The sequence below is a fragment of the Nicrophorus vespilloides genome, unplaced genomic scaffold (genome assembly GCF_001412225.1).
Source record: "Nicrophorus vespilloides isolate i.1.1-1 unplaced genomic scaffold, Nicve_v1.0, whole genome shotgun sequence".
NCBI classification, from domain to species: domain Eukaryota; kingdom Metazoa; phylum Arthropoda; class Insecta; order Coleoptera; family Silphidae; genus Nicrophorus; species Nicrophorus vespilloides.
In genome coordinates, this window is record NW_017099628.1 from 247 (window position 1) to 28,091 (window position 27,845).

Genomic DNA, 27,845 nt, shown 5'->3' on the forward strand with positions numbered 1-27,845 from the left:
AAAACCCTTAAATTATGTTTTTTTTTTGTTGAAAATATTATTCTACATTTTCTCACTGGTTGCAGTACGAAGATGAGCATATAGACGAAAGATAAAACGAACTGCGGTCGTTGCACCGAAGAAGGATGGAGAGAGTGCAAAATGTTCTAAGATTTATACGAGATTACACTTTAACCGAGGTGTGTCTGGATAATAATGCAGTTCACAAACATATTACGTGTCTTTAACCTCCTCCTCCTCTGGGACGTCGTGAATTTCAACGGTGCTTTTAACCATAAAAGTTCGACACCTTCTAAACCATTTTATAATGCTCTTCTCAAGTATACCATTAATATTATAGATAGTTTTTCAGTGTGTGTGAAGTTCGGATCTATATCGAAATCCCAACAATTGTAATCTCGACAATCAAATTCCCAATATTCGAAATCCCGACATAGTGACATACATAATACCGACAGTCTTAAAATCCCGACAGTATCAAATTTATTTGGAAGCCATATTTATTTGTATAATTTGGTGAAATAATCTATATACAAACATAAAGGTATACAGTTATGAATTGAGAACAACTCGTCCTCCCTTTAACACTGTCCAGATTATGGTTGTCGGGATTTTAATTGTCGAGATTTTCATTCGATTTTGAACCGATTAATATTATAGATATTTGAGTATGTGTGAAGTTCTTACCTGTTGCCATAGGAGATGTGGGAAGTCCTTGGCGAAAACTACGGCAACTGCGATGTGCGCGGAGCATAGAAGTAGACCGAAAAGCGCTGCAATCCATGCTTTTAACGGCATCATTGCATAAGCTAGGAACACCACGAAGACGACTTGCCAGACTCCTTCTGCTGCGACTCTTGCAGATCCTCCGTACACCGGTAATGCAAGAGCGCAGAATGTTGCCAGGAAGAAGAGGACCGCGTAGCATACCCACAGAAGGTAAGCGTCTTGCATGAGTCGAGTGTGCAGGAATCCGAGCAGCAGGATGAAGAGTATACAATGAGCCGCATGATAGACAACCTGAAAAACAAGAAAAATAAGTAAACTATAAATAAAGGGTGTCCACAAGATTTGAATTTGTCGCCATTTGTGCAATGAAGTGTCAAATTGTTTTCTTTTTTGCACAAATGGCGGAAAATTCAAATCTTGCGTTAATTTTGGGACACCGTTTATAATTTTCAATAAAAGAATAAAATTTTTGTTTAATTGATTAATATTTTTTGTTGACTTTGATAAGGTTCAATTAATGCTTAAATTCTCTAATATTACTATAATTATCTGTAAAATAATGAGACTAAATGAGAAAAGTAAGTTTTCTTGTTTCAAACTAATTAGAATTGACGATTTAATTCAAAGAGAATCAAAGAGAAAAATAAGTAGTTTATAATAGACAACAATTAGTCAAAAAAGGCGTGAGTTTCAACAGTAATTTATTAATTGATTCATATTAATTAGTAATTTATGAATTAAATTCTTCAAATTGTTGTTTTTCTTTTATAATTTTGCGATTATGTATGTTTTTGATTAACAAGTTTATGATGTGATTAATAATGTATAAATTATGATTCAAGGATTAACTGATTTTGATGTGAATTTACGTCAGTTGTATAAAAAAACGTATGATAAATTGGATTTTCGTGTAATAAATAATCGAAATTGCAAACTCACAAACGCATAAAAAAAATGTGACACGGCCAAACGGTGTGTTATTAAAACATAAAGTATTGGAAATAGGAGTCAGCTGTTGCCATGCAAAAAAATATTGGACTTTTCCCCATACTATAAATGAAATAATGCAGGAGTATTGAAAGCGATAGTGAAACTGTTTTCGAAAAGTATTCATTTTCTATTTTAATTCTTGAAATAATGTAAGGTTCAAAGAATTGATTGAAGGATTTGTTTAAGAAAATATTGGACGTTTCTCATAATCACAAAAAAATAAAATAATTAAGTAGGATTGAAAGTGATGGTAAAAAGGATTATAAATCAAAGCATCCTAGATATAAATCATTGATGGAAGTTGTAAATCATTGATTGAATGTTTGGTTAAATTTATTGCACTTTTTTGTTTATAGTTACTAATAAATTAAAGTAGTATAAGGATATAATGACGACATTTAACAGTTTATCGCAAGAAAATGGTAAATATATCTAATATTATAATAGACTCATTGGAAAGTCCATAGTTTTGTCTTTAATTTGCATATTCTATTATCTAATTAGCGTGTGTGGTTATCAAGTATTTAAATAAAAGATGTGATAAAGATTTAAACAATCAACAGCAGTAAAATACTTAATTTTCAACTTTGACAGTTTATCGCAAGATAATGGTAAAAGCCATACATTTGATAATAAGCTTATTGAAAAATCTATAGTTTTGTCTTTAATTTGCATTTTCAATGATGTAATTAGCGTGTGTGGTTATCGAGTAATTAAATAAATGATGTGATAAAGCATTACAAAATTAACAATTAATATTAAGTAAGCTGCAATTTCAAATTTGTCAGTTTATTACAAGAGAATGGTACAAACCACACATTTGACAATAGTCTTATTGAAAAATTTATAGTTTTATCCTTAATTTGCATATTCCATGATGCAATTAGAGTGTGTGGTTATAGAGTAATTTAATAAAAGATATGTTAAAGATTTATACAAATAACAATACTTCATTTTCAACTTTGACAGCTTATTGTAAGATAATGGTAAATGCCACACATTTGATAATATGCTTATTGGATAGACTATACTTTTATCTTTAATTTCCATGTTCTATGATCTAATTAGCGTGTGTGGTTATGGAGCAATTAAATGAAAGATTAAAAAAAATACAATTAAAATTATGTAAACTGCATTTTCCCCTTTAACAGCTTATTGTAAAGTATATATGTTTGTCCTTAATTTCCATATTCGATGATGTAACAAGAGTGTGTGGTTATCTAGTAATTAAATAAAAGATGTGATAAGGATTTAAAAAATTAACAATTAATATTATTTAAACTTCATTTTCAAATTTGTCAGTTTATTACAAGAGAATGGTACAAGCCACACATTTGACAATAGTCTTATTGAAAAAATCTATAGTTTTATCCTTAATTTGCATATTCCAAGATGCAATTAGAATATGTGGTTATAGAGTAATTTAATAAAAGATATGTTAAAGATTTATACAATTAACAATACTTGATTTTCAACTTTGACAACTTATTGTAAGATAATTGTTAATGCCACACATTTGATAATATGCTTATTGGATAGACTATACTTTTATCTTTAATTTCCATGTTCTATGATCTAATTAGCGTGTGTGGTTATGGAGCAATTAAATGAAAGATTAAAAAAAAAATACAATTAAAATTATGTAAACTGCATTTTCCCCTTTAACAACTTATTGTAAGAGAATGGTAAAAGCTACACATTTGATAATAGTCTTATTGTAAAGTATATAGGTTTGTCCTTAATTTGCATATTCGATGATGTAACTAGAGTGTGTGGTTATCTAGTAATTAAATAAAAGATGTGATAAGGATTTAAAAAATTAACAATTAATATTATGTAAACTTCATTTTCAAATTTGTCAGTTTATTACAAGAGAATGGTAAAAGCCACACATTTGATAATAGTCTTATTGAAAAATCTATACTTTTGTCCTTAATTTGCATATTCCACGATGTAATTAGAGTGTGCGGTTATAGAGTAATTTAATAAAAGATGTGATAAAGATTTATACAATTAACAATACTTCATTTTCAACTTTGACAGCTTATTGCAAGAGAATGGAAAATGTCACGCATTTGATAATAGGCTTATTGGAAAGGTCATAGTTTTGTCTTCAATTTAATTCATCAACGTCTTTAAGTATTAAACCTTACTTGTGCTGTTGCGGCTTGGGCGTAGACAAGTCCTAGACTCGCCAGGATCGCCGTCAGGATGACGAAGAGTGCGACGACGGCGGCGACGCTCGAATGCTGCAACTTGCAGATGTACCTCTGATAGAGCAGTTCCAGTTCGTCGTTCTCGAAGCGATGTGGATTGAGGACGCGAGACGCGATCCTCGGAGATGTCATCGCCTTCACGCTGTGATCCATGGTTGTCTGGTTGTGTCGAGGCGATTAAGCCTCAAACGCAAGGAAAAAAAAAACAAGGAATAAAACAAAGGACGAGACAATGAGGATACGGATTTGATATGCGAAAAGAGTATATATAGATATAGTATATAAAAAGGAAAGGATGATTCCTCTACGACCCTTCTTTGTGCTTCTGCTTTCTACGTCGGGCCATCACTGAAACAAACAAAAAAAAAATGAAATTAGCTTCGATATACGCATTATCCTTTTGTTGGATGATGAATATTTTTCTTCTTTTTTTGTTACTTTCATTTAGATCAAAAGCTGGACAATGCGGCTCAGAGTATAATAGTTTGTGATGTATGGAAGCGCTTCAATTTATAGTGTAACAACACTCAATTTACCTGCAAAGCTTTGACCTAAATTATATTCATAAGGGTGATATATTTACGTAATCACAACAAAATAAATACAATTTATATATAAATCTGTTACATAGACAAATTTAATAATATTAAATGAAATTCATCTTAGAATTTCAATCAACAACAAAAAACAAGTACAGTCATAACTCGGTTAACGTTACTTTTTGATAACGAAACTTTGATATAATGAAGTTTGCAATTATCAGAAAATCTTGATAGTTCTTGGAAAGAAGTTGTTAAAAGAAATGTTTGGCGCAAAATATGCTCAGAAGTTGTATTAAAAGAAGAAATAACATCCAACCATTAGAAGTACATACTGACAAAAGCAATGATCTTATTACAAAACTTTTTTTTGTATATGAATTAATACAAGTTATCAGCACAAAACCAAGAGTGGACAAATCGAAAGCAGCGACCTCCAAGTTTGAATTATTAAGAATAAACATTCCCGTGGGAAACGCTTAGTCGACACATATGAATCAAATCCTACTAAATCGCAATTAATCAACTAATAATTAATATTATTAGTTGATATCATAAAGCACTTTGCCTTTGAGCCCTAGTGGTATCATGACGAAACCACCTTTTAAATAATTTATATTGCAATGTCTTATAGGTAATTTACTGAAAACACACTCTTAAACGTTGATTGTTAGAACCAGAATAAATGTAAACCTTTGTGGACGAGAGGCGGATATGGTTGCCCTATTATTTACAAGAGAAATTAAGGATTGATGATCATAGCCACTTTATTTTCAACATTCATTTTTTCTGTATACCGTGTAAATTGGAAAACGTGTAAAAGAAATAACGTGTAAAAAGAGAGAAATGTATTTTATTGAAACCGTTTAAAAGCGAAAACATGTAAAAAATAACAGGTAAAACGAGGGATAGGTTTTTTTCATTTATTTTTTTTTAAACCGAAAAAGCGAAATCGTGTAAATAGAGTACCGTGTAAAACGAATGTTAGATGTAAATAAAAATAATTATTATTATTTTTTAAAAAAATTTTAATGATTTGGCCATAGGTTGTAGAAGCACATTGTATCAAAGAGACGAAACTTTGATATAATAAAGTTTGCAATTATCAGAATATCTTGATAGTTCTTGGAAAGAAGTTGTTAAAAGAAATGCTTGGCGCAAAATATGCTCAGAAGATGTACTAAAAGAAGAAATAACATCCAACCATTAGAAGTACATACTGACAAAAGCAATGATCTTATTACAATACTTATTTGTATATGAATTAATACAGGTTATCAGCACAAGACCAGGAGTGGACAAATCGAAAGCAGCGACCTCCGAATTTGAATTATAAAGAATAAACATTCCCGTGGGAAACGCTTAGTCGATACATATGAATCAAATCCTACCAAATCACAATTAATCAACTAATAATTAATATTATTAGTTGATATCATAAAACACTTTGCCTTTGAGCCCTAGTGGTATCATGACGAAACCACCTTTTAAATAATTTCTATTGCAATGTCCTAAAGGTAATTTACTGAAAACACACTCATAAACGATGATTGTTAGAACCAGAATAAATGTAAACCTTTGTGGACGAGAGGCGGATATAGTTGCCCTATACTTTACAAGAGAAGTTAAGGATTGATGATCATAGCCACTTTATTTTCAACATTATTTTTTTCTGTATACCGTGTAAAATGGAAAACGTGTAAAAGAAATAACGTGTAAAAAGAGAGAAATGTATTTTATTGAAACCGTTTAAAAGCGAAAACATGTAAAAAATAACAGGTAAAACAAGGGATAAGTTTTTTTCATTTATTTTTTTTAAAGCGAAATCGTGTAAATAGAGTACCGTGTAAAACGAATGATAGATGTATATTAAAAATAATTATTATTATTTTTTAGATTTTTTTTAACGATTTGGCCATAGGTTGGAGAAGAACATTGTATCAAAGAGAAAGAAAATTCATTCATCGTTTCACCGAACAATATGTATTTGCCCTTACGCAAGCATTAAATCCATATGTACGGTGGGCTTTAGTTCGCCCACCCCCGTCCTCTGGTCTCAGCGTGCCGTATCGATCCTTCCTCTTCCTTTCCTTCTCATGTATTATATAACCTATAGGGAAGAGTATGTGTGTGAGTGTGTATCATTCGACCAAGTTCAATTCGCAATTACGCGTTTTTTTGTGCGAAGTCTGCGCATTATTTAATCCACATTGTGCAAACTGCAGCGATTTGCAAAATTGTGTTCGAAGTTATTTATTTATTTTGGATGGATGATGCATATTGCAGCAGGTTTTTCACCCCCAAAGTCCTTTTTTTTATTCACACACACGCTCATTTCATGGAAAACTTCATCCAATTAGTGTTAAATAATTTAGTGGATTCACTTGTTGTCTGTTTCGTGCTCTAACTACACGAATGTCGCTTCTCGTGCATTACAAGATAATAATGAATGTAGTAATTCTATAAAAGAAATTCATCAGAAATTTTAAACTTAATTAATGAAATTATCATTTTTTCAATATATTTTTTTGTATACGAAAATTATATACAGAATTTTTTCAATTTATTTAATTTGAAAGTAATATTTGATAATAATTATTTCAATTCTAAACGCAAATAATTGAAAATGTATGCATTTTTCAATTATTTTTAAAGTAAAATTTGTATTGTTTGTGTTAAATAAGTCGTTCGTTTTTTCTAAGAAAAGATTCAGAAAATGACTACAACATATTCCAAACATTTAAATTATTTATTTCTTGTAAACACAATGAAAATAAATTAAGAAAACTTTTCTAAAAATTTTACATTTCCAACAGATTTTTTATTGTGTTTTTCATTAAAATAATATAAAAAAAACATAATTAAATTATAAAAACCCTTGTCTGTTTACACAATTAATAATATAAAATTATGTAATTAATAAAATTCCTAAAATGTTTCGTTATAATCCCTTTCTTTTAAGCTTAATAAATGTAATCAAAATTAATTTATTTCGTCTATGATATGAAAATTACTAATTATAAAAAACATTAATTTACAACTTTTATATTTTATCAGAATTTTTCATTCAAACAAACTTTGGTAGCTTAAGCAGAAGACTGATTACTCCTCCAGTTATATATAAAAAAAATTGGAGTAACTTTCCATAAAATTATTCACGAAGTTTTTTTTTACATTACATTATGTAAAAATAAATTTCAGAAGCAAAAGTTATATAAGTATTAATGTTTTCTGTATAATGTAGTGTTTTATGCAGGCGAATGTTAATTAACAGATATTTAGTTGTTAAAAACTATTTTTTTGCTGAAACTTTGTAATGGTTTTAATTGGCCATCAACAATTATCGCGTCCGAATATACGATTATTCGACCATGAAAACGATCGTTACTTTCGGATCTAAACACGAAATGTGTGTATTTCGGACGACGCGCTATTAACGTTAAAAACTATAAAAAGCGGACATTGTATTACCAAATAAAATGCAGAGATTTTCAGTTAACAGAAATATAAATTTCTATTCATATATATTTAACTCTTCGTTAAAAACGGATACATTATTAAAATTAATTAAAATGAAATGATTTTGTGTTATAAAGAAATTCAGATTTCTATTGATATTTGTTGAAAACGGATAAATTATTACTTAATAAAATGCTTGCATTTTCAGTTAACAGTTTAAAATCAGATTTCTATTGATATTTGTTTAATGCTTCGTTAAATTAGATAAACTATTACTTAATAAAATGCAGTTCAAATTCAGATATGATTGATTTTTTTAACGATTCGTTAAAAACAGACACATTATCAAAATGAAAATGCTTGGATTTTCTGTTAAAAGTTATGAAGAAATTCAGATTTCTATTGATATTTGTTTAACGTTTCATTAAAAACGGACAAATTATTACAAAATAAAATAATAAACAAATTCAGATTTCTATTAACATTTTTTTAACGATTCGTTAAAAATGGGCACAATATTACTAGAATACTGAGATTTTCGGTTAATATTTATAAATATAATCAAATTTCTATTGTTTCTTTTTAACGATTCGTTAAAAATGAACACATTAGTAAAATTAGAATACTTGGATTTTCTGTTAAAAGTTATGAAGAAATTCAGATTTCTATTGATATTTTTTTAACGATTTGTTAAAACACAGTATTACAAATTAGAATGCTGAGATTATCAGTTAACATTTATAAAGACAATCAAATTTCTATTTTTTTTTTAACGATTCATTAAAAAGAGACACATTATTAAAATAATAATACTTGGATTTTCTTTTAAAAGTTATGAAGGAAAACAGATTTCTAGTGATATTTGTTTAACGATTCGATAAAAATAGACACAGTATTATTACAAATCACAGGCAGTGATTTTCAATTGAAAGTTATGAAAATATTCAAATTTATATCAAAAAGCATTAGAAATATAATTTTCAGTTGAAAATTTAAAAATTAATCAAATTTATTTTCTTTAACTTAACGTTAAATAAAATTCAGCGATTTTCAGTTACAAATATATCCAAATTTATGAAAATGCAATTAACTTGAAACGAATCAATCGATGCAAAAGGACAAAATAGTTAAAACAGCTGACATTTGAAGCACTCATTAACTAAACTACATCAGAAATAAAGCAGCTCGGAATAATTAACGCATCGACCCTTAATTAATTAGATGTTATTTAATCGGCGCGAATTACAATTAAATCCACTTTTCTTTTCCATTCAGAAAAACACAATTAATTTCATTTTTTTTTATATAATTTTCCGCAGAGTTTTTGCTTTCAATTCCCTGCCGTAATTACACACTTCTTTTTGTATACTCTCATCAAAATCGTCGATTATTGTTTTGAAAATCCAATTAAGACTTTATAATTACACAATTAATTATTTCATTTATATTTCTGATTTGTTACCTCGTGCAAACTGAATTAATTAATTGAAGAAAGAAGAAAAAAAACATTAGGTAAGTAATTAATTTAAAATTAACACTAGTTACGTTCATTTTTATTGAGTTTCTTCATTAATTAGTTAAAATAAAAATTAATATGTTTTCATTAGATGAAAATTCAATACTAAGTTTGATTTTCTTTTGTACTTATGCCAAAGTTTGTTTGAATTCTTAACTTAATATACTTCAGTAATTTTTCTCTTCGTTTTATTGAATTATTTCAGTGTAAAACTGCTTTAAAAATTAATTAGATGAAATTGAGGTATTTTCTACTTGTTAAAGTTGACTAAAGTCTGTATAATTCTTAGATAACATTAGTTCTTTATATATATAAAAATATTTAACTTTTGACAATAAACAAACTTATATTATTTATTTTTTGTTATTAATGTAATAATTATAAAAAGTCGTGTTTTTAACGAAGACATATGAGTGTATATAAAAAAAAAACTTTCCAGTTTATGATCGTGTTTCGGAATTGAAGTGGAGGCAAAGTGAAATTGCCCTTTTGGCCACATTTACTGGTTAAAAAAGGGCTTTGAAATGTGCGGCATGCGGATGGAATTTTGTCGTACGGAATGAGAATTTACATATGTTTTAAGTGCACGCCACTCTGAAAGGACACTTCTTCGCTAATTCACGCAAACGTAATTTAAATTTTAATTAAAATATAAAAAACAAACCGTAACGAGTAAACGAGTGAATTGAAATTATATGAATTTTTTATATGAAAAATAAAAATAAGTAAATTAAAGTTTCCATGAAATTTTACTAATTGTTAATTAATAATTCTACTTCTTTTCTTGTTATTTCATGAATTAAAATCGATTAGGACCAATCAAAAATGTAAATAAATAAACTTAACGTAACTATGGTTTTCTTGTTATTTCATGAATTAAAATTGTAAATAAATACATTAAACGTAACTATGGTTTTCTTCTTATTTTATCAATTAAAATAGATTTGGACTAATCAAAAACAATAAATAAAATTAACGTAACTATGGTTTCCTTATTATTTCATGAATTAAAAGCAATTTGGACCAATCAAAAATTGTAAATAAATAAATTTTACGTATCTATGGTTTTCTTGTTATTTCATGAATTAAAATTGTAAATAAATACATTTAACGTAACTATAGTTTCCTTGTTATATAATGAATTAAAATCGATTAGGACCAATAAAAAAAATTGTAAATAATTATTACAATAAACGTTAACATCTTATTGTGTTAAAATGTCTCTTCTTTAATTATCATTACTAAAAGAAAGGTGTTCACTCTAAATTGAGAGACGGATAAAAAGAGAAACCGGTAACCGCACCGTTTGCGTTTATGCCAGTTACCCGGCGCATCCACCCGTTTCGGAGCGCTGAATTTTAATTAAATTTCCCGAATGAAAACTAGAAAACAGAATACATTTCCAGCGCGAAAACTGCAAATAGACGGAAGCATTTCCACGGAATTACTATTGATCTTCATATTTGTTTGTTCTTTTTTTTTGTACAAAAAGTTACCTTTAAATATGTTTCACGGATTTCCGTAGTTTCACAGCAAATTAATGAAGTTCTTTGTTTATATAAGATAAGTATAATTATTTTTGTTCATTGAATATTATTTAATTGCAATTGAGAATAATTAGATTTAGTTTGTAGAAATATTGGGAATTAAATGTATTCTAATTAAAATATGTTTGTTGCATTTCAGATATATAAACACACACAGAGTTCCAGTTTCTGTGATTTCAGTGCTAAATCGGGAATTCCCGAGACAAATTTCCCGTCAATTTTGGAAAAATATATAATCTGGAAACGTTTTTTTTTTTAATTTAACAGCTATTGATTGATGAACATTTTGTGAATAAAATTACACGACATAAAAAAATCTCTAAAAAATATAGAAATATTGTATATGCACGATAATTATAATTAATGTAATTATTGTTCGCTCACTGCAATAAATATTACAAATTGAATTAATGAATATTCAGTTTCAGTTTGTTAAAAATAATAATATTTCTGTAGGTAAATTCAATTACAAATAATAACAATTTATTGTCCAAACAAATTATATATAAATTCTACAATAATTCATTAAATTTCAATTGATTTTCTGCGAATTTGTGTTACGTGACCTACCTTCATCACCACGTACATACATGTTTTTCTCTTTCTCTTTCTTCTTTTTGCGCTCATCAGTTTTATGTAACAATCCGTGCCCATTTGGGTATGTGATCTGGGTATATTTCCTAGTTGGCAAGTTCAAAGCGGGGAATATCCGTAAGTGATTACACGATCCACTGGTCAAACGGTTATTATATCTGCCCTACACACGCTCACTCACAAAGTGCGGCGTTTGTGGTTTAGAGAGAGAAAGACAATGTTTTATATGCCCATGATTCGGATTATGTAAACCTCATAATCAATGTTGTATTCATACTTTATTAATATGTAAATTATTGAAATAGTTGCTGTATTGTCCCAATAGACTTGAAAGTTTTAAAGTATTTACAATTTTATTATTTCCTTCTGATCATGGAGTGTTTTCTAGAATTGATCATACTCGATACACGTGAAATAGTTGCAAATTACTTGACAAGTTAAAAGTATTATTTATATGTGTTTATATAACAAATTGCCGGTTGAAAATCACTGCAGCCGATTCTTCGTGACAGTTCGCGTCTATTCGTGTTTTCGTGTAGGCAATTTTTAAAACAATCGCCTGATTATTATTATCTATCTAGTGTGCGAAACGCCAGCCCTCTCGCAGATGTAAAAAAGCTTGAAGAACGCTGCTCTAATATTTTATTTCATTATATAATTGGTGCAACAAAACCTCAAGAAGATTTATTACCTGACTTGAAAAAACGTATTAATCTATTATGAAATATTTTGATCGTGGAGTGTTTTCTAGAATTGATGCTACTCGATACACATGAAATATTTGTAAATTACTTGGCAAGTTACGAGTATTATTTATATGTGTTTATGTAACAAATTGCCAGTTCAAAATCACTGCAGCCGATTCTTCGTGACAGTTCGCGTCGATTCGTGTTTTCGTATCCATATAAGGCGATTTTTAAAACAATCGCCTGATTATAATTGGTACAACAAAGCCTCAAGAAGATTTATTAAATGACTTGAAGAAACGTATTAAAATCTATTATGAAACCTTTTGAGCGTGAAGTGTTTTCTAGAATTGATGCTACTCGATAAACATGAAATATTTGTAAATTACTTGGCAAGTTACAAGTATTATTTATATGTGTTTATGTAACAAATTGCCGGTTGAAAATCACTGCAGCCGATTCTTCGTGACAGTTCGCGTCTATTCGTGTTTTCTTACCCATATAAGGCGATTATCTACTTATCTAGTATGCTCATGCAGATATAAAAAGCTTGAAAAACGCTGCTCTAATACTCTATTTCATTATATAATTGGTGCAACAAAGCCTCAAGAAGTTGTATTATGTAACTTGAAAAAAAGTATTAAACTATTGTGACTAGGCAAAACATATTAAATTTAATACCGTGAATTTATTTGCAATGTATTACACAATAAATAGGGTTTGAAAAATACAAAAAGACGGGGCACAAATGGGATGGAATAAAAAGTGAGGTCCTTCTTCCTATCTACTTTATCTTCTTTTTTCATGCGAGCCTCGTGTGTCATTTGTTACTTCTGTCGTCCTTTGTGACGATAACTCAGTTTTTCCTCAAAGCGAAACTCCTCTTTATCGATGACATGAAAATATGTCTGCATGTCGACTATTTGGCTACAGGAAGGACGCAACATTATTTTTTGTAAAAGATGACTCAATAATTATCACAATTGAGGCAACAGAACAGAAAGAAGAGGGCTTTGTTGTAACAACAATGATGATTGAACGCGTACGTGACGAGGCGCTTTCAAGGCTCCGATAATAAACGGTAACGAAATTTCAGGGGCTTTCAGTAATTGGCCGAACCCGAAAATTCCTCGCACGATACCGAACTTTTTGATTTATATCGAATATCTACACGATCACGCAAAATTCCTAATTATAGAATAACCTAGATTATTGCAGCTACAACACATAACAAAGCTTCGATTCCAGATCATAAATCTTTATAGTTTTCGATAATTAACGAACAAAAATTCGCAAAGAATCAGTAGAATATATTTGAAAATCACTCGGACAAATTGACTACTACTTTTTCGAATATTAAAATTCTAATAAATTAAAAATTTAAATACCATGAAAAACGCACACGACTAAACAGTATTATGAAAAGAATAACATAAAAAATCTACAACTAATACAATATGACGAATATGATTATGACTATCGACTATTTTGTTCATTAACAATTGCAGTAAAACCTATTTATGTGCAAAAACGCGCAAAAAAAAACCAAATTATATCATATATAGATATATTATTATTAGTACATAAATATCATAGTTTTTTAATGTTTTTAATGCAATTTACGTAAAACATAAAACGATTATATTCTTTTCTTTTTCTTTTATAATAAGAAGTTAACTTGTTTAATATATTTATTTACTTCATCTGTATAAGGAATGTTTGCTTGACAAAGAAAGAGGAGAAATGTTTCAAACAAAGGTGTGAACTTTTAAGATAATTAATTCGAGGAGGCTCGAAAGGAAACTTTGCCCTTGCAGAGAATGGAAAAGTACGAAGATGAAGAGAAAAAAATGTAGAAGAGAAAGGGTAAACATGGGCGCTCGTTAATGCTGCAGGAAAGATGAAGAAGAAAAGAGAGAGAAAAAAAAAGAGAAACAACAATAAAGAGGGAAATCCCCTTGTATGATGTGTGGGCGCTCGTGCATTTACCTTCTGCACTCATTATTATAAAAAAATATATAATACCGACGTAGACAAAGAATGGAAGAGGAAACACTGCTGCACTCGTCGGATGGAGAAGACGCAATTACATCAAACCTAGTCTGGGTGTACACTAATGGGGTTAATTAATTGCACTGCAACATCTTTCATGCACTTTCATACGTAAACAAAAGTCCATTCATAATAACACCTTTTGTATATATATATACTTTTTTTTTTTCATTATTTCATTAAAATCTATAGCAAAATCATGTTTTAATCAAATTCATTTCAGTAATTATTTAAATATAAAATACATAGAATTTATTAAAATCTATGTCTTATCTACTTGAAATGTATTAAAGAATAAGTGATCATAACAGTTTTATTGTAGATTTATTAAAACTAATGTTTTAATAAAATTCCTTTCAACATAAAAATTATGTCACTTCTAATTTGACTACATGAAAAAAGTCTATGTCTAGTTTTTATATTAAATTGTAGTTTTATTTTGGTATTCACTTAAATCTACTTGAAATTTATTACAAAAATAACTAATACTAATAGTTTTATTATAGATTTACTGAAATTTATAGCAAAATAATGTTTTAATTCAATTCATGCCACTTCTAATATCAATACAGGAAATTTATTAAAGTCTATGGCTATTAATAAGTCATAATAATAGTTTTTTTTATATTATAATTACAGAAATATTGAACAAAATCACGTTTTAATGAAATTGCTTTCAATAAATATTTCATTAATTATTGCAAACTGACACAATTTCAATATCTACATTTATTAAAGTTCCAGTGTCTTCTTTTTCTCTACTTTTAATTATATTTGGAATTTATTGAAATCTATAATAATTTTAATGAAATTGCTGTTTTTAAATGGTAATTTGAACTTTCGACTCCATATAATTATTTCATATTCATTCATTTCGTATAAATTATTTTATATTCATAAACACGAAATAACATTTTTTGGAACATTCACTCGATAATATTTAAATTTTAAAAAAAACTTCGTCTAATTATTAAATGTTCATAAACATAAAAATACTGAAGTTTTTTTCAGAAAAATTCATGATTCAATTACGAAAAAGATGTTTAGTAAGTAGAAAATTATTCTCTTTGATTGGATGGGAAATGAATGAATAAAATTGCTACAAAAACCAAAATATTTTAATCAAGTTTTTCTTATGGAATGGTAATTTGAACTTTGACTCAATCTCTAATTACTAGAATATTTAAATTTAAAAAAAACTTTGTCTAATTATTCCATATTGATAAACATGAAAATACTGAAGTTTTTTCAGAAAAATTCATGATTCAATCACGAAAAAGATGCTTAGTAAGTAGAAAATTATTCTCTTTGATTGGATGGGAAATGAAAGAATAAAATTGCATACAAAAACCAAAATGTTTTAATGAAATTGCTGTTATTGAATGGTAATTTGAGCTTTGACTCGATCTCTAATAACTACAATATTTTAATTAATAAAAAACTTCGTCTAATTATTCCATATTCATAAACATGAAAATACTGAAGTTATTTCAGAAAAATTCATAATTCAATTACGAAAAAGTTGCTTAGTAAGTAGAAAATTATTCTCTTTGATTGGTTTTAATGAAATTGCTGTTATTAAATGCTAACTCTAGTCAATATAATATTTAAATTTAAAAAAACATCGTCTAATTATTCCATATTCATAAACATGAAAATACTGAAGTTTTTTTCAAAAAAAAATCAAGTTTCAATTACGATGAAGATTAGTCTTTTACTTTTAGTAAGTAGAAAATGATGCGTATGGAACGGCTTGAAAGAATAAATTTGCATACAAAAACCCAAATGGAAATCGTAAGGGATGAATTCGTAATTGGAATATATTTATTTATTATTTAGCCCGATTTTTACGGGACAGTAAAAAAGAAACCTTTTTCAGGTGAAATCTCCTTTACATGAAAAAAACAAAAAGAGAGCAACAACAAAACGAATGAAGGTGGGCAAACTAAATGCGAAAGGTCGCCGGCATCGATTCGGACCGAAATAAATTTTACGCCCTCTTCGCTCCACCAACAACACACGTTTTGCTGAAGGGATTCGCATGGGTGGATGATGATGATGATGGTCGGATCACTTCACCGTTCACCGGCTTTTTGTGTCACACCACCCCTTTTCACGGTGAATATATATATATATATAATATTAATAAAACAAGTTCAACCCCAACAAGTTATTGATAAACCTAAAAACAACTTTTTTGTGTAGTAATTTTGTATTTATTTTTTTTTGTTGGTGGATGAAACGACCTTTCGCTATCGAATGGCGATTAGGTAGGTGGTCCTAATTACGGGAATAGATCCAAGGGGAAAATCCGCACACCGAACCGACGAACATCGTCGGTCGGGTCGATCTTTTATGCACGCGGATTTCATCTAAAAATAGAGCCCCTCGTTGAGCTGCTGCTGCTCGCACGTCCTTCGTGTTCTGAATGAAATGTTTGTATGGTATGCGTCTCTTTGGTACACTAGTTCAAGGTGGCTTATGTGCAGCAATGACTTTCCTTTGCTTCCGAGAAAATTGTCCCGAGTCGAGACGCAGCCGTAACAAACGTATTTCCACCGTCTCTTAATAATAATAGTAGTAGTAAAAACACTGTCTGCTACGTCGCTCTTTAATTATTATTAATTAAATCTAATGGTGTTTTTTTGGTAAAATTCCTAATTGATTTTTTACCATTATATTCTTCTGTAATTTGTCAGTTGGCTGTTGACTTCAGTAGTATATTGATGCTCTGCGATTCCACTATTTCCTTTGACTGTGAATCTGCTGCTGTCCTTAACACTGTCATTGTCCATCGACTTGGCTGAACCTTATTCATTTGACTGTCCATCTGTAATGAACGTTGGCCCTATTGCTTTCGAGGGAAAGAGATTCCTACTGGCACATAAATTATAGTAAAGATCATGTCCTATTAGATCCATTCAAGTTTAAATGTTAACTGTTTCAAGGTGATGCGTCTCCTCCATCTGTTTCATTTTGTTTTAATGTAACGTGCGCATTACTAAATTATATAATTTAATGATTAAACATGTAAAGCGTTTCTAATTATACGTGATTTAATATAGTTGTTCGTTATTTACCTGAACTTGGTTGAAAAGGAATAAAAAATGTCTTTGATTTTTTTTTTAAATACATTTAAATTAAGTTGCCTATAAATTTCAGCAATATTTTCAATGAAATAAAAAATGTTTTGTACTTTTTGGTAGAGTCAAGCAATTTTAAGCTTAAGTCGTATAATAAGTGAGTTATACTGATTTAGATTATAAACTTATTAAACTTATTTTGCTATGCAGTTTTCGTTACAACATAAAAAATAACCTATACAGAAGTGAGAAGTATTACTTGAATGTAGGTTTATACTCACTTTATGTTTCCAATTGCAAATTAAATCAATTTTGTATACAATATAAAGTATTAAAGTACCGTTAGACGATAAAGAGTTAAATTCTTTATTATAATGACACATCTACACTATAAATGATTTAATAGCTTTTAAAGTCAATCAAATTCGATGTACAAACATTTACTTGCTGCGCCGCTATGTACAAATGGAAGATATTTCAGAAGGATGATCGAAAATTTCGTGTGTCTTCAATACTAATGTCTTATACATAAAAAATACATATAAATTGATCATTTGAATAATATTATATAAAATTTATTGATTTAGATATATAGATTATATATAGTTGGTTCTCTTTTTATGCGGTAGATACGTTCCACAGGAAAACGCATAAAGATAAATCGCACAAAAAAGGACCAGACACACGTATAAAAATAAAGGATACGTTCCATATTTTTTTAAAACCGCATAAAACTAAATCAATGAGTTACAATATACCGAAAATCGCATAAAAAAGGGTTTATTAAATTTCAGAAAAATAATTAGTCTTAACATATTCCTTCTAAATTTATACGGAAAAGTTTTACAAACAAAAATACAGAAATTTTTTATGAAAGTTAATCTTTCTTCACATTTTTTTCTTTAGAATTATGGTCGCTATATGAGAGTGTTCGTCATAATTTGCGAACTGGTTCGAAATCACTTTCATCACTAGAAGAGATAGTCAGCATATAAGATCTATGTCCTGAAGATAATGATTCTTCACAAGTAAAATTATTTTAAACTTCGCATGTTGATTTTTTCCCTTTGACAATATAATCAGTGGTTAAACTTTGTACAATTCCTGATATCCAGAAATGCAATTCTGAAGCTTGAAACTTGAATGCTCGTTCAGAATTATCATCTTTTTCGATGAAATGGTTTGCCAATTTGTGTCAAAACCTGTCAAAATGGCCTAAAATAGTTATTTAAAAAAAATGCTTCTTGAAATAAAAAGAGTACGCAAAAAAGGACCGAGTGTATATAATATCTTAAAATTTAAAACAATTAATGTAATTATGTCCATTTTTTATGTATTACAAATTTAATTGGTAAAAATGACCCTGTTGTTTACTGTTTTAGCTTTTAAATCCAATTTTCAGCTATGTTCATTGCTTTATTAATTGACAACAATATTTTTATTTTCAACTATATTAATTATTTAATCATTAAAGAGAAAAACAAAAGTTACAGAAAAGTTCAACTATTTAAATTGTATTTTTAACGTTAATTAATACGAAATTACCTTTTATTCTGTAATTTATTGAATCTTTTAATTACGTAAATTTGTGTTTTCTATTCATTTCCATTTCAGTTTCGATTAAAATTTTTAAAATGTCCAATAAATGGTGTAAATGAAGGAAGTGAGAAAATATAAATTTTATAAAAATTTGAAGCACCGAAAGGGATCACAAAAGGCATGGCTTGAGCAGGATTCGAACCGGCTTAACTATTCGGCTATTAGTCGCTCTCTTCATTATTTGGGCCGTTTTTTATATAATAATCATAGTTTAAAAAAAACAACTTTGTAATTGCAACTATCTAATATTGATTATTCAGCAGATATTAGCTAGTGCCTTGAAAATAACATTTTAAACAAAGTCAAAAGGTGAAAAATATTATTGTTAAGTAACTATAAAATGGATGAAAATATGCTGGATTAAAAAGCTTTTTTCAAAGTATGATTTTATTATAGATTTCAGTAAATCTACAATAAAACTGTTATAATTTGTTATTCTCTAATAGGTTTCAAGTAGATTTAAGTGAATACCAAAATAAAATTAAAATTTAATAAAGAAAACAGACGTAGACTTTAATAAATTTCTTGTATTGAAATTAGATTTGGCATATTTTTTCTAATGAAATAATTATTGAAAGTAATTTCATTAAAATATGATCAAAACATCATATAAATTGAGTAACGTATTTCCACGATCTCTTAATAATAATAGTAGTAAAAAAATACTGTCTACTTCCTCGCTCTTCTTTAATTTTTTATGTTCAACTCTAACCGAAACGTTTTCCCATGAACTTACTGTAAAGTTACCCGAAGAAATATTAAAAGTTCTTCATAACGAATTTAATTGCGAAGGAGAAGAAGAAACTTTGCCAGTTCTCTCACGGAAGGTGAAAGCAATTCCAGGCGTTATTATCACACAGACAAAATAATAGTGCAGTAAATTCTCTATATAAATTTGTATACAGTGGAACCTCGCTTAACGAGTTTAATCCGTTCCAAAATTTCCGGATTTTTACTAGTATAGTGAAACATATTCAAAAATACACATTATATTTGTGCACAAGTTTTAAAACTGATACGGGACTTCTCTTCTCATCGTCACTCGTTATGCAAAACGTCATTCGTTAAGTTTACAATTAATTTTGGTCGTTAAGCGAGGTTCCACTGTATCTCAAAATCTTCAAAGTTTCAAAAATTAGTTAGTTAGAAGTGACTAATTAATAATCTGAACTTAATACTCGTTGCATCACATTAACTAATATTAAGATAATGCCAGTACATCATAAAATTAGATATATAGAATGCTTTCATCTTAAGGTTACGCAAGGGTTGCATCTAGTTAATAGACGGAAATTAGATTAATCTTATGGGAATATGCATGATAAATTACATCCACAACAAACTTGCATATTTAACATGATAGATTATGAACTAAAATTAATATTTTATATAATGTGACATTAAGTAATATTTAGGCAAAGCCAAATATTGTATAAAAAAATATTAAAATTAATGAAATTTTTTTCGAAATTTTATTTATTTTTTTTTTGTTAATATTTTCATATTAAAAACAGACAAAAATAATAAAATTTGATAATATTGTATTCTGTAGTTTTGTTGCGAATTGTTCACTTATTAAGTCTTCTTGTTTTTATTTTATAAAAATGCATTTTTTTGTTATGTTTTAATTAGAATATATTAGTTTTTTTTTAATAATTAAATTTCAAGATTTTTACATCAAAAGATGCAGAATTAAATGCTCAATTTCGTAACTTTTGATGATTAATCTACAGATTTGTAGGTAATATTAAATAATCAAGCTTTAGCTATTGAAATATGCCGATTTTTCATTTTTTTTTGCTTCTAATACATCAATTATGTTCATGAAATTTTAACATGATTTTATTATAAATCAGATATTGAAGTGTTAGTTAAGAAGAAAAAAACAAGTAACAAAATGTATTTAACGTATTTTCTTTAATAAATTATTAACTAAAATTGTATATGTAAGTAGTAATCAACTAATAACTAAAAGCAAATACAAACATCTTTAAAAAAAAATGTATAAAATGTTAAAATTAATGATAAATTTATCGAAACTTTAACAAATTAAGTCTCTACTAAATATTTTACGTTTTATTTAATTCTACATCTTTTGATATAAAAATCTGTAAATAATACTAATTATTAATCAATATTTTGCAATTATTAAAAAAAAATCGAGATTTGTCGATTTCTCATTTATTCTTAAGTCTACTCGTTTTATTTAATTACTCGAAAACCACAGATGTTAATTGTGCCAAAATTTAACATGATTTATGACAAAATCAAAGATATTGAAGTGTTTCTTTAAAAATATGATAAAAACGAAGCGACAAAAAGCGAAATATTTAAAGAATTTATATAAATTATTAAAAGTTAGAGAATACAAATTAAGATTTTAATATATAGAAATAATGTTATTTATTCTCTTTAAAAATTGGAAAATGGAAACTGCAAAAAGCGTATTTATATAAATTATTTAAAAAAAAATGTGATTTTATTATATTATAAAAGATATTGATTCTGATAATCGCGTGGAATGAAGGAAGACGACGACGCAGAGCTGCAGATCTATCAATAAAAGTGAACCGTGTAAATGTCATCGTTGTATACTTTTCAGTCTCGACAATGGACGGGGAAACAATGGGACGACGTCGAGACGAATTATCGACGTATTACACGTACGTATATATACATACATCTATATACAAACTGTATCCACGAGAGCTAAGCTTTATCTCTCTTCCTTCACCCATTCTCAGATCTTCAGATCTTATTGCAACCAGACCAAAACAATGAAAATGCTCTCTAAAATATTTACAAAAAATTTGTTTGAAGATTTCTAAACAAAATTTCAATAGAAAAAGTCACAAGTCTTTTTTTATTCAGTATATTTGTATGTAGTTTGAAAGTCCTCGATTAGTCCGGATTCACAAATACATAGTCCTTGTTTCGATCATTCCGGATTCACTACAGTCCGGTTTGAAAATTACTAAACAAAATTTTAATTGAAAAAGTCACAAGTGTCTTTTTGTTCAGTATATTTGTATGTAGTTTTAAAGTCCTCCATTAGTCCGGATTCACAAATTCATAGTTCTTGTTCCGATCAATCCGGATTCACTATAGTCCGGTTTAAACATTCCAAAACTATTTTTTAATTGAGAAAGTCACAAGTCTCTTTTTATGCAGTATATTTGTATGTAGTTTTAAAGACCTCGATTAATCCGGATTCACAAATATATAGTCCATGTTTCGATCAATCCGGATTCACTATAGTCCGGTTTGAACATTTCAAAACTATATTTTAATTGAAAAAGTCACAAGTCTCCTTTCGTGCAGTATATTTGTTTGTAGTTTTAAAGTTCTCGAATAGTCCGGATTATTAAATAAATAGTGCTTGTTTCGATCAATCCGGATTCACTATAGTCCGGTTTGAACATTTCAAAACTATATTTTAATTGAGCAAGTTACAAGTCTCTTTTTGTACAGTATATTTGTATGTAGTTTTAAAATCCTCAATTAGTCCGGATTCACTAATACATTGTGCTTGTTTCGATCAGTCCGGATTCACTATAGTTCGGTTTGAAGATTTCCAAAGTAAATTTTAATTGAAAAAAATCACAAGTCTCTTTTTGTGCAGTATATTTGTATGTAGTTTTAATGTCCTCGATTAGTCCGGGTTCACAAATACATAGTGCTTGTTTCAATCAGTCCGGATTCACTATAGTCCGGTTTGAACAATTCAAAACTATATTTTAATTGAATTCGGCAATTTTATAAAAAATAGTCTTTCGGTTTTGCTTTTTATTATTCATGTAAAGTTCTCGATTAGTCCGGTTAATTTTAATTGAAAAAGTCACAAGCCTCTTTTTGTGTAGTATATTTGTATGTTGTTTTAAAGTTCTCGATTAGTCCGGATTCACAAATACATAGTGCTTGTTTCGATCAGTCCGGATTCACTATAGTTCAGTTTGAAGATTTCCAAAGTAAATTTTAATTGAAAAAAATCACAAGTCTCTTTTTGTGCAGTATATTTGTATGTAGTTTTAATGTCCTCGATTAGTCCGGATTCACAAATACATAGTGCTTGTTTCAATCAGTCCGGATTCACTATAGTCCGGTTTGAACAATTCAAAACTATATTTTAATTGAAAAAGTCACAAGTCTCCTTTCGTGCAGTATATTTGTATGTAGTTTTAAAATTCTTGATTAGTCCGGATTCATTAATACATAGTGCTTGTTTCGATCAATCCGGATTCACTATAGTCCGGTTTGAACATTTCAAAACTATAGTTTAATTGAAAACGTCGCAAGTCTCTTTTTGCGCAGTATATTTTTATGTAGTTTTAAAGTTCTCAATTAGTCCGGTTTCAAACATTTTTGAAAATTTCGAAAAAAAAAATTAATTGAAAAAGTCATAAGTCTCTTATGTAGTTTTAAAGTCCTCGGTTAGTCCGTTTTGAAACATTTTTTTTTAAATTTATAACAATTAAAAGTTAAAAGAAAACTATTAATAATTCGCGTTTTTTTTTTGTAAATATTTCTATTAAAAAAGTTTCTTTCAACCTGTTTTACTTCTAAATATTTATGTGAAAATGTTTGTTGAATTAAATTGAATTGTTATCATTAATAATTTTAAACAAAATGAGGGAATTTCTTTAAGAAATAATGTAAAGAAATTTATTTTGTTGTTACTAATTTCGTTCTATTGTCTGATGTTGCAATTGCGGTTTTGTGTGGTAATAGGTCATTTTGGATCGTGACTGTCGGCTTGAGCGAGTGCACTTCGATCAATTTCAGTTATCCAATGAAGTGATCGAGGGTGTCCAGAATGCAGTTTGCTGCATATTGAACATCATCACCAGAGCAAATACACATTGACCGTCGCGACGTGCATAATTCATCTACCAAAACAATAGACGTCCACTGTTGCAATACACAAGCACCGAAGATCAATGCTAACACCTAATAATCAAAGCTATATAAGCTAAATATACATTTAGGTCATAATCAAAGCTATAACATAATTAAAGACAAGTACTACATATGGGTCAAAATGACCCAATTATTATATATTTATAAAATAGAACAAATCATTAATTTTTACAATAAACACAGAATATTTCTTATTATTTAATGAATTCAACACCATTCCTCATTCTGGTACATGAGAAACCAAAGTTATTCCACTTTGAAATACAAATATTGATGTATTTGCTATAGAAGGATCATTTTGACCCAAAATACTCCTACTGAAAAGTGCACTAGATAATACTAGAATAGCTACTAGAACTCCCATAATTACATTACAATAAAATGCGAAAACATCAAGTGGGTCACTTTGATCCATCCATGGTACTTACGGGTTTGAAACAAATTATATAATTCAAAAATACCGGTTTTCAGGCCTAGACTTTTAATATAGAAATGAATTAATTATTTTAATAATTTCAAAATTATGTCTTGTATAAAACAAGAATATTAGTAAATAGTAAATTTCATGAAACAAAAAGAAAGAAGTCTTAACAGACAAACGAGATGGCCATGATAGAAATATTTACATACATAAGAATGTTTCTCTACGTTTATCAATTGACTTTTTTCTATTTCTGGAAATTTTGTATGGAAAATAAATACATTTTTAAATCATATTTTCTGAGAAAATAGTCATTTATTGTTATTCATTTTTCTGTAATATTCTAGATTTTTATTGTCTGAACTAAGAAAATACGTTGTAGAAATCCATATTTTTTTGGGAAAATTCGAAAACCGGTTTTGTAGAGAAGCTGAGAATAGAAAACCGGTTTTTCTAAAAGTCTTGCTTTTTATATAAACCCTAGTTCAAAACAACAAAAGGAAACTTATAAGCTTATATTAATACACCTAAGCAAGCAGTAAATCGTAAGATTGATACAATTTAATGAAAACAATAAAGTTTATTACCATTCTTTTATGGCGACGTTACATCCTGATATTAGAATTGATTTTTTATTATAACGAAGCTAAACATAATTTAATTAAAAAATTGAAGGTCTCATCCTTGCGAGTAATCTCATACGGAAAAGCGTATCTATTTTCTGCGCTCGAGCACCTTTATATTTGTTCTCCTTCCTTCTTCTTTCATTTCGGTTTTTGTTTCAAAGTTTATTATACCAGACTACCTAGGATCACGTTTCTGCTGCCGCTCCTCTATCGACAAACATTGAACCCCCTTTTCTTATTTTAAAGATCTGCTTTTAGTGCATTGAAATTTACGACTGTTTATAAACTCGGAAACGAAACGAATACAGATTTCCTTTTTTTTTTTGGAGGATGCAATAAAAAATAAATTAACCACGAAAGATCCTTACATGAATTTAATCAGATGAGTACGTTTTTATTTTCATTTAAATCTTTACAATCTTCGGAAGTCTTTCATTACTTAATCACAAAATAAACATTCTTAATCCAAGAATATTTATATAAGTATAATCTTAAAAAGTATTTTAATACTCATATTTGATGATATAATTGAAACGTTAAAATATTGCCCTGATTCTTTTACTCAATTTTTGGCAGCTTATTAAAAGAAAGCAGTACATACCACAAATTTAGTAAAAATCTTATTGAAAACGATACAGTTTTATCTTTAATATGCATATTCCTTGGTTTAATTAAAATACGTAGTTATTGAGTAATTCATTAAAACATGAAAACATTGCCCTGATTTTATTACTCAATTTTAACAGCTTATTAGAAGAAAACAGTAAATACCACAAATTTGGTAAAAATCTTATAAATAACGTTATAGTTTTGCGTTTAATATGCATATTCCATGGTATAATTAAAATACGTAGTTATTGAGTAATTAATTAAAACATGAAAAAATTGCCCTGATTTTATTACTCAATTTTAACAACTTATTAGAAGAAAGCAGTAAACACCACAAATCTGGTAAAAATCTTATTGAAAACGTTATAGTTTTACGTTTAATATGCATATTCCATAGTATAATTTTAATACGTACTTATTGAGTAATTAATTAAAACGTAAAAACATTGCCCTGATTTTATTACTCAATTTTAACAGCTTATTAGAAGAAAGCAATAAACATCACAAAGTTGGTAAAAATCTTATTGAAAACGTTATAGTTTTATCTTTAATATGCATATTAAATGGTTTAATTAAAATACGTAGTTATTGAGTAATTAATTAAAATGTGAAAAAATTGCACTGATTTTATTACTCAATTTTCACAGCTTATTAGAAGAAAGCAGTAAACATCACAAATTTGGTAAAAATCTTATTGAAAACGTTATAGTTTTATCTTTAATATTGGTATAATTATAATACGTAGTTATTGAGTAATTAATTAAAACGTGAAAACATTGCATAGATTTTATTACTCAATTTTAACAGCTTATTAGAAGAAAGCAGTAAACACCACAAAATTGGTAAAAATTTTATTGAAAACGTTATAGTTTTACGTTTAATATGCATATTGCATAGTATAATTAAAATACGTAGTTATTGAGTAATTAATTAAAACGTGAAAAAATTGCCCTGATTTTATTACTCAATTTTAACAGATTATTGGAAGAAAGCAGTAAACACTACAAAATTGGTAAAAATATTATTGAAAACGTTATAATTTTATCTTTAATATGCATATTCCTTGATATGATTTAAATACGTAGTTATTGAGTAATTAAATAAAACGTGAAAACATTGCATTGAGTTTATTTCTCAAATTTAACAATTTATTAGAAGAAAGCAGTAAACAGCACAAATTTGGTAAAAATCTTATTGAAAACGTTATATTTTTTATCTTTAATATGCATATTCCTTGGTATAATTAAAACACGTAGTAATTGAGTAATTAATTAAAACGTGAAAACGTTGCCCTGATTTTATTACTCAATTTTAACATCTTATTAGAAGAAAGCAGTAAACACCACAAATTTGGTAAAAATCTTATTGGAAAGGCTATAGCTTTATCTTTAATATAAATATTCAATAATCTAATTGGTGTATATAATTAAATAAAATGTGAAGACGTGAAACAAATTTTAATTAATTAACGTTACGTAATAGCAATTATCAAAGTAAGCTCGATTGATAAGATGATTTATTAATGGAATTTCTTTTATATTCTATTCGATAAATTGAAAGTTATAGCAAAGATCTTGAAACAAAAACTTGCATTGAATGTAAACTACATTGTTTCGTGGAAAGCATTAAACGTTTCGCACATAAACTGCGTTTTGTATTTTACTGGCTATTATTATTTCAATGGATGTGACACGAATTATGAGAGTAGAATTTCCATGTGAATTATACGATGCACGCAGATGTCTTGATGTTGTCATAAATGCTCACGTAATATGAACACATGTAAATTTTGCTGCAGTTACATTTTCTTTGAACTATTTTCAGTGCATAATTCAAGTATTTTCAGTATAAAATATTCAGCTGAAAGAAAATTGACCAATCTTTACAGAATCAATTTAAATCATATTAAAATACAAGAAAATATTGGATAATTTCTACCAATTTTTTAATCTTTTATTAATAAAATTTAACTTAAGAATTTGTTGAACTATTTTCAGTGCATAATTCAAGTATTTTCAGTATAAAACATTCAGTTGAAAGAAAATTGGCTAATCTTTACACAATCGAATAAAATCGTATTAAATTATAAGAAAATATTTGATAATTTCTACCAAATTTTGAATTACTTAAGAATTAAGCTTATTATAAAATCATTTGACCTTAGAGAGAAACCTTGTGTAAGAAGCAAATGTTTTGAACGCATACGAAAAGTCATTATATACGATGTATTTCCTGGAAACGTTCCAAATCCTCGACTCGCCT

The 27,845-nt window shown here is 28.1% G+C and overlaps 1 protein-coding gene across 1 annotated transcript in view; it reads right to left on the minus strand.

The window, feature by feature from the left end:
• Window positions 1-687: 687 nt before the first annotated feature.
• LOC108564907 (Ca(2+)/calmodulin-responsive adenylate cyclase-like) overlaps window positions 688-27,845 on the minus strand; it is a gene marked incomplete at its 3' end in the record, with an annotated part of 105,877 nt that continues 78,719 nt past the window's right edge. The window contains exons 5-6 of the mRNA XM_017924105.1: window positions 3,873-4,283; window positions 688-1,020 (exon numbers count right to left, since the gene is read on the minus strand). Of these exons, the coding sequence (XP_017779594.1) occupies window positions 688-1,020; window positions 3,873-4,088 (549 nt within the window). The remainder of the gene's footprint in view (window positions 1,021-3,872; window positions 4,284-27,845) is intronic.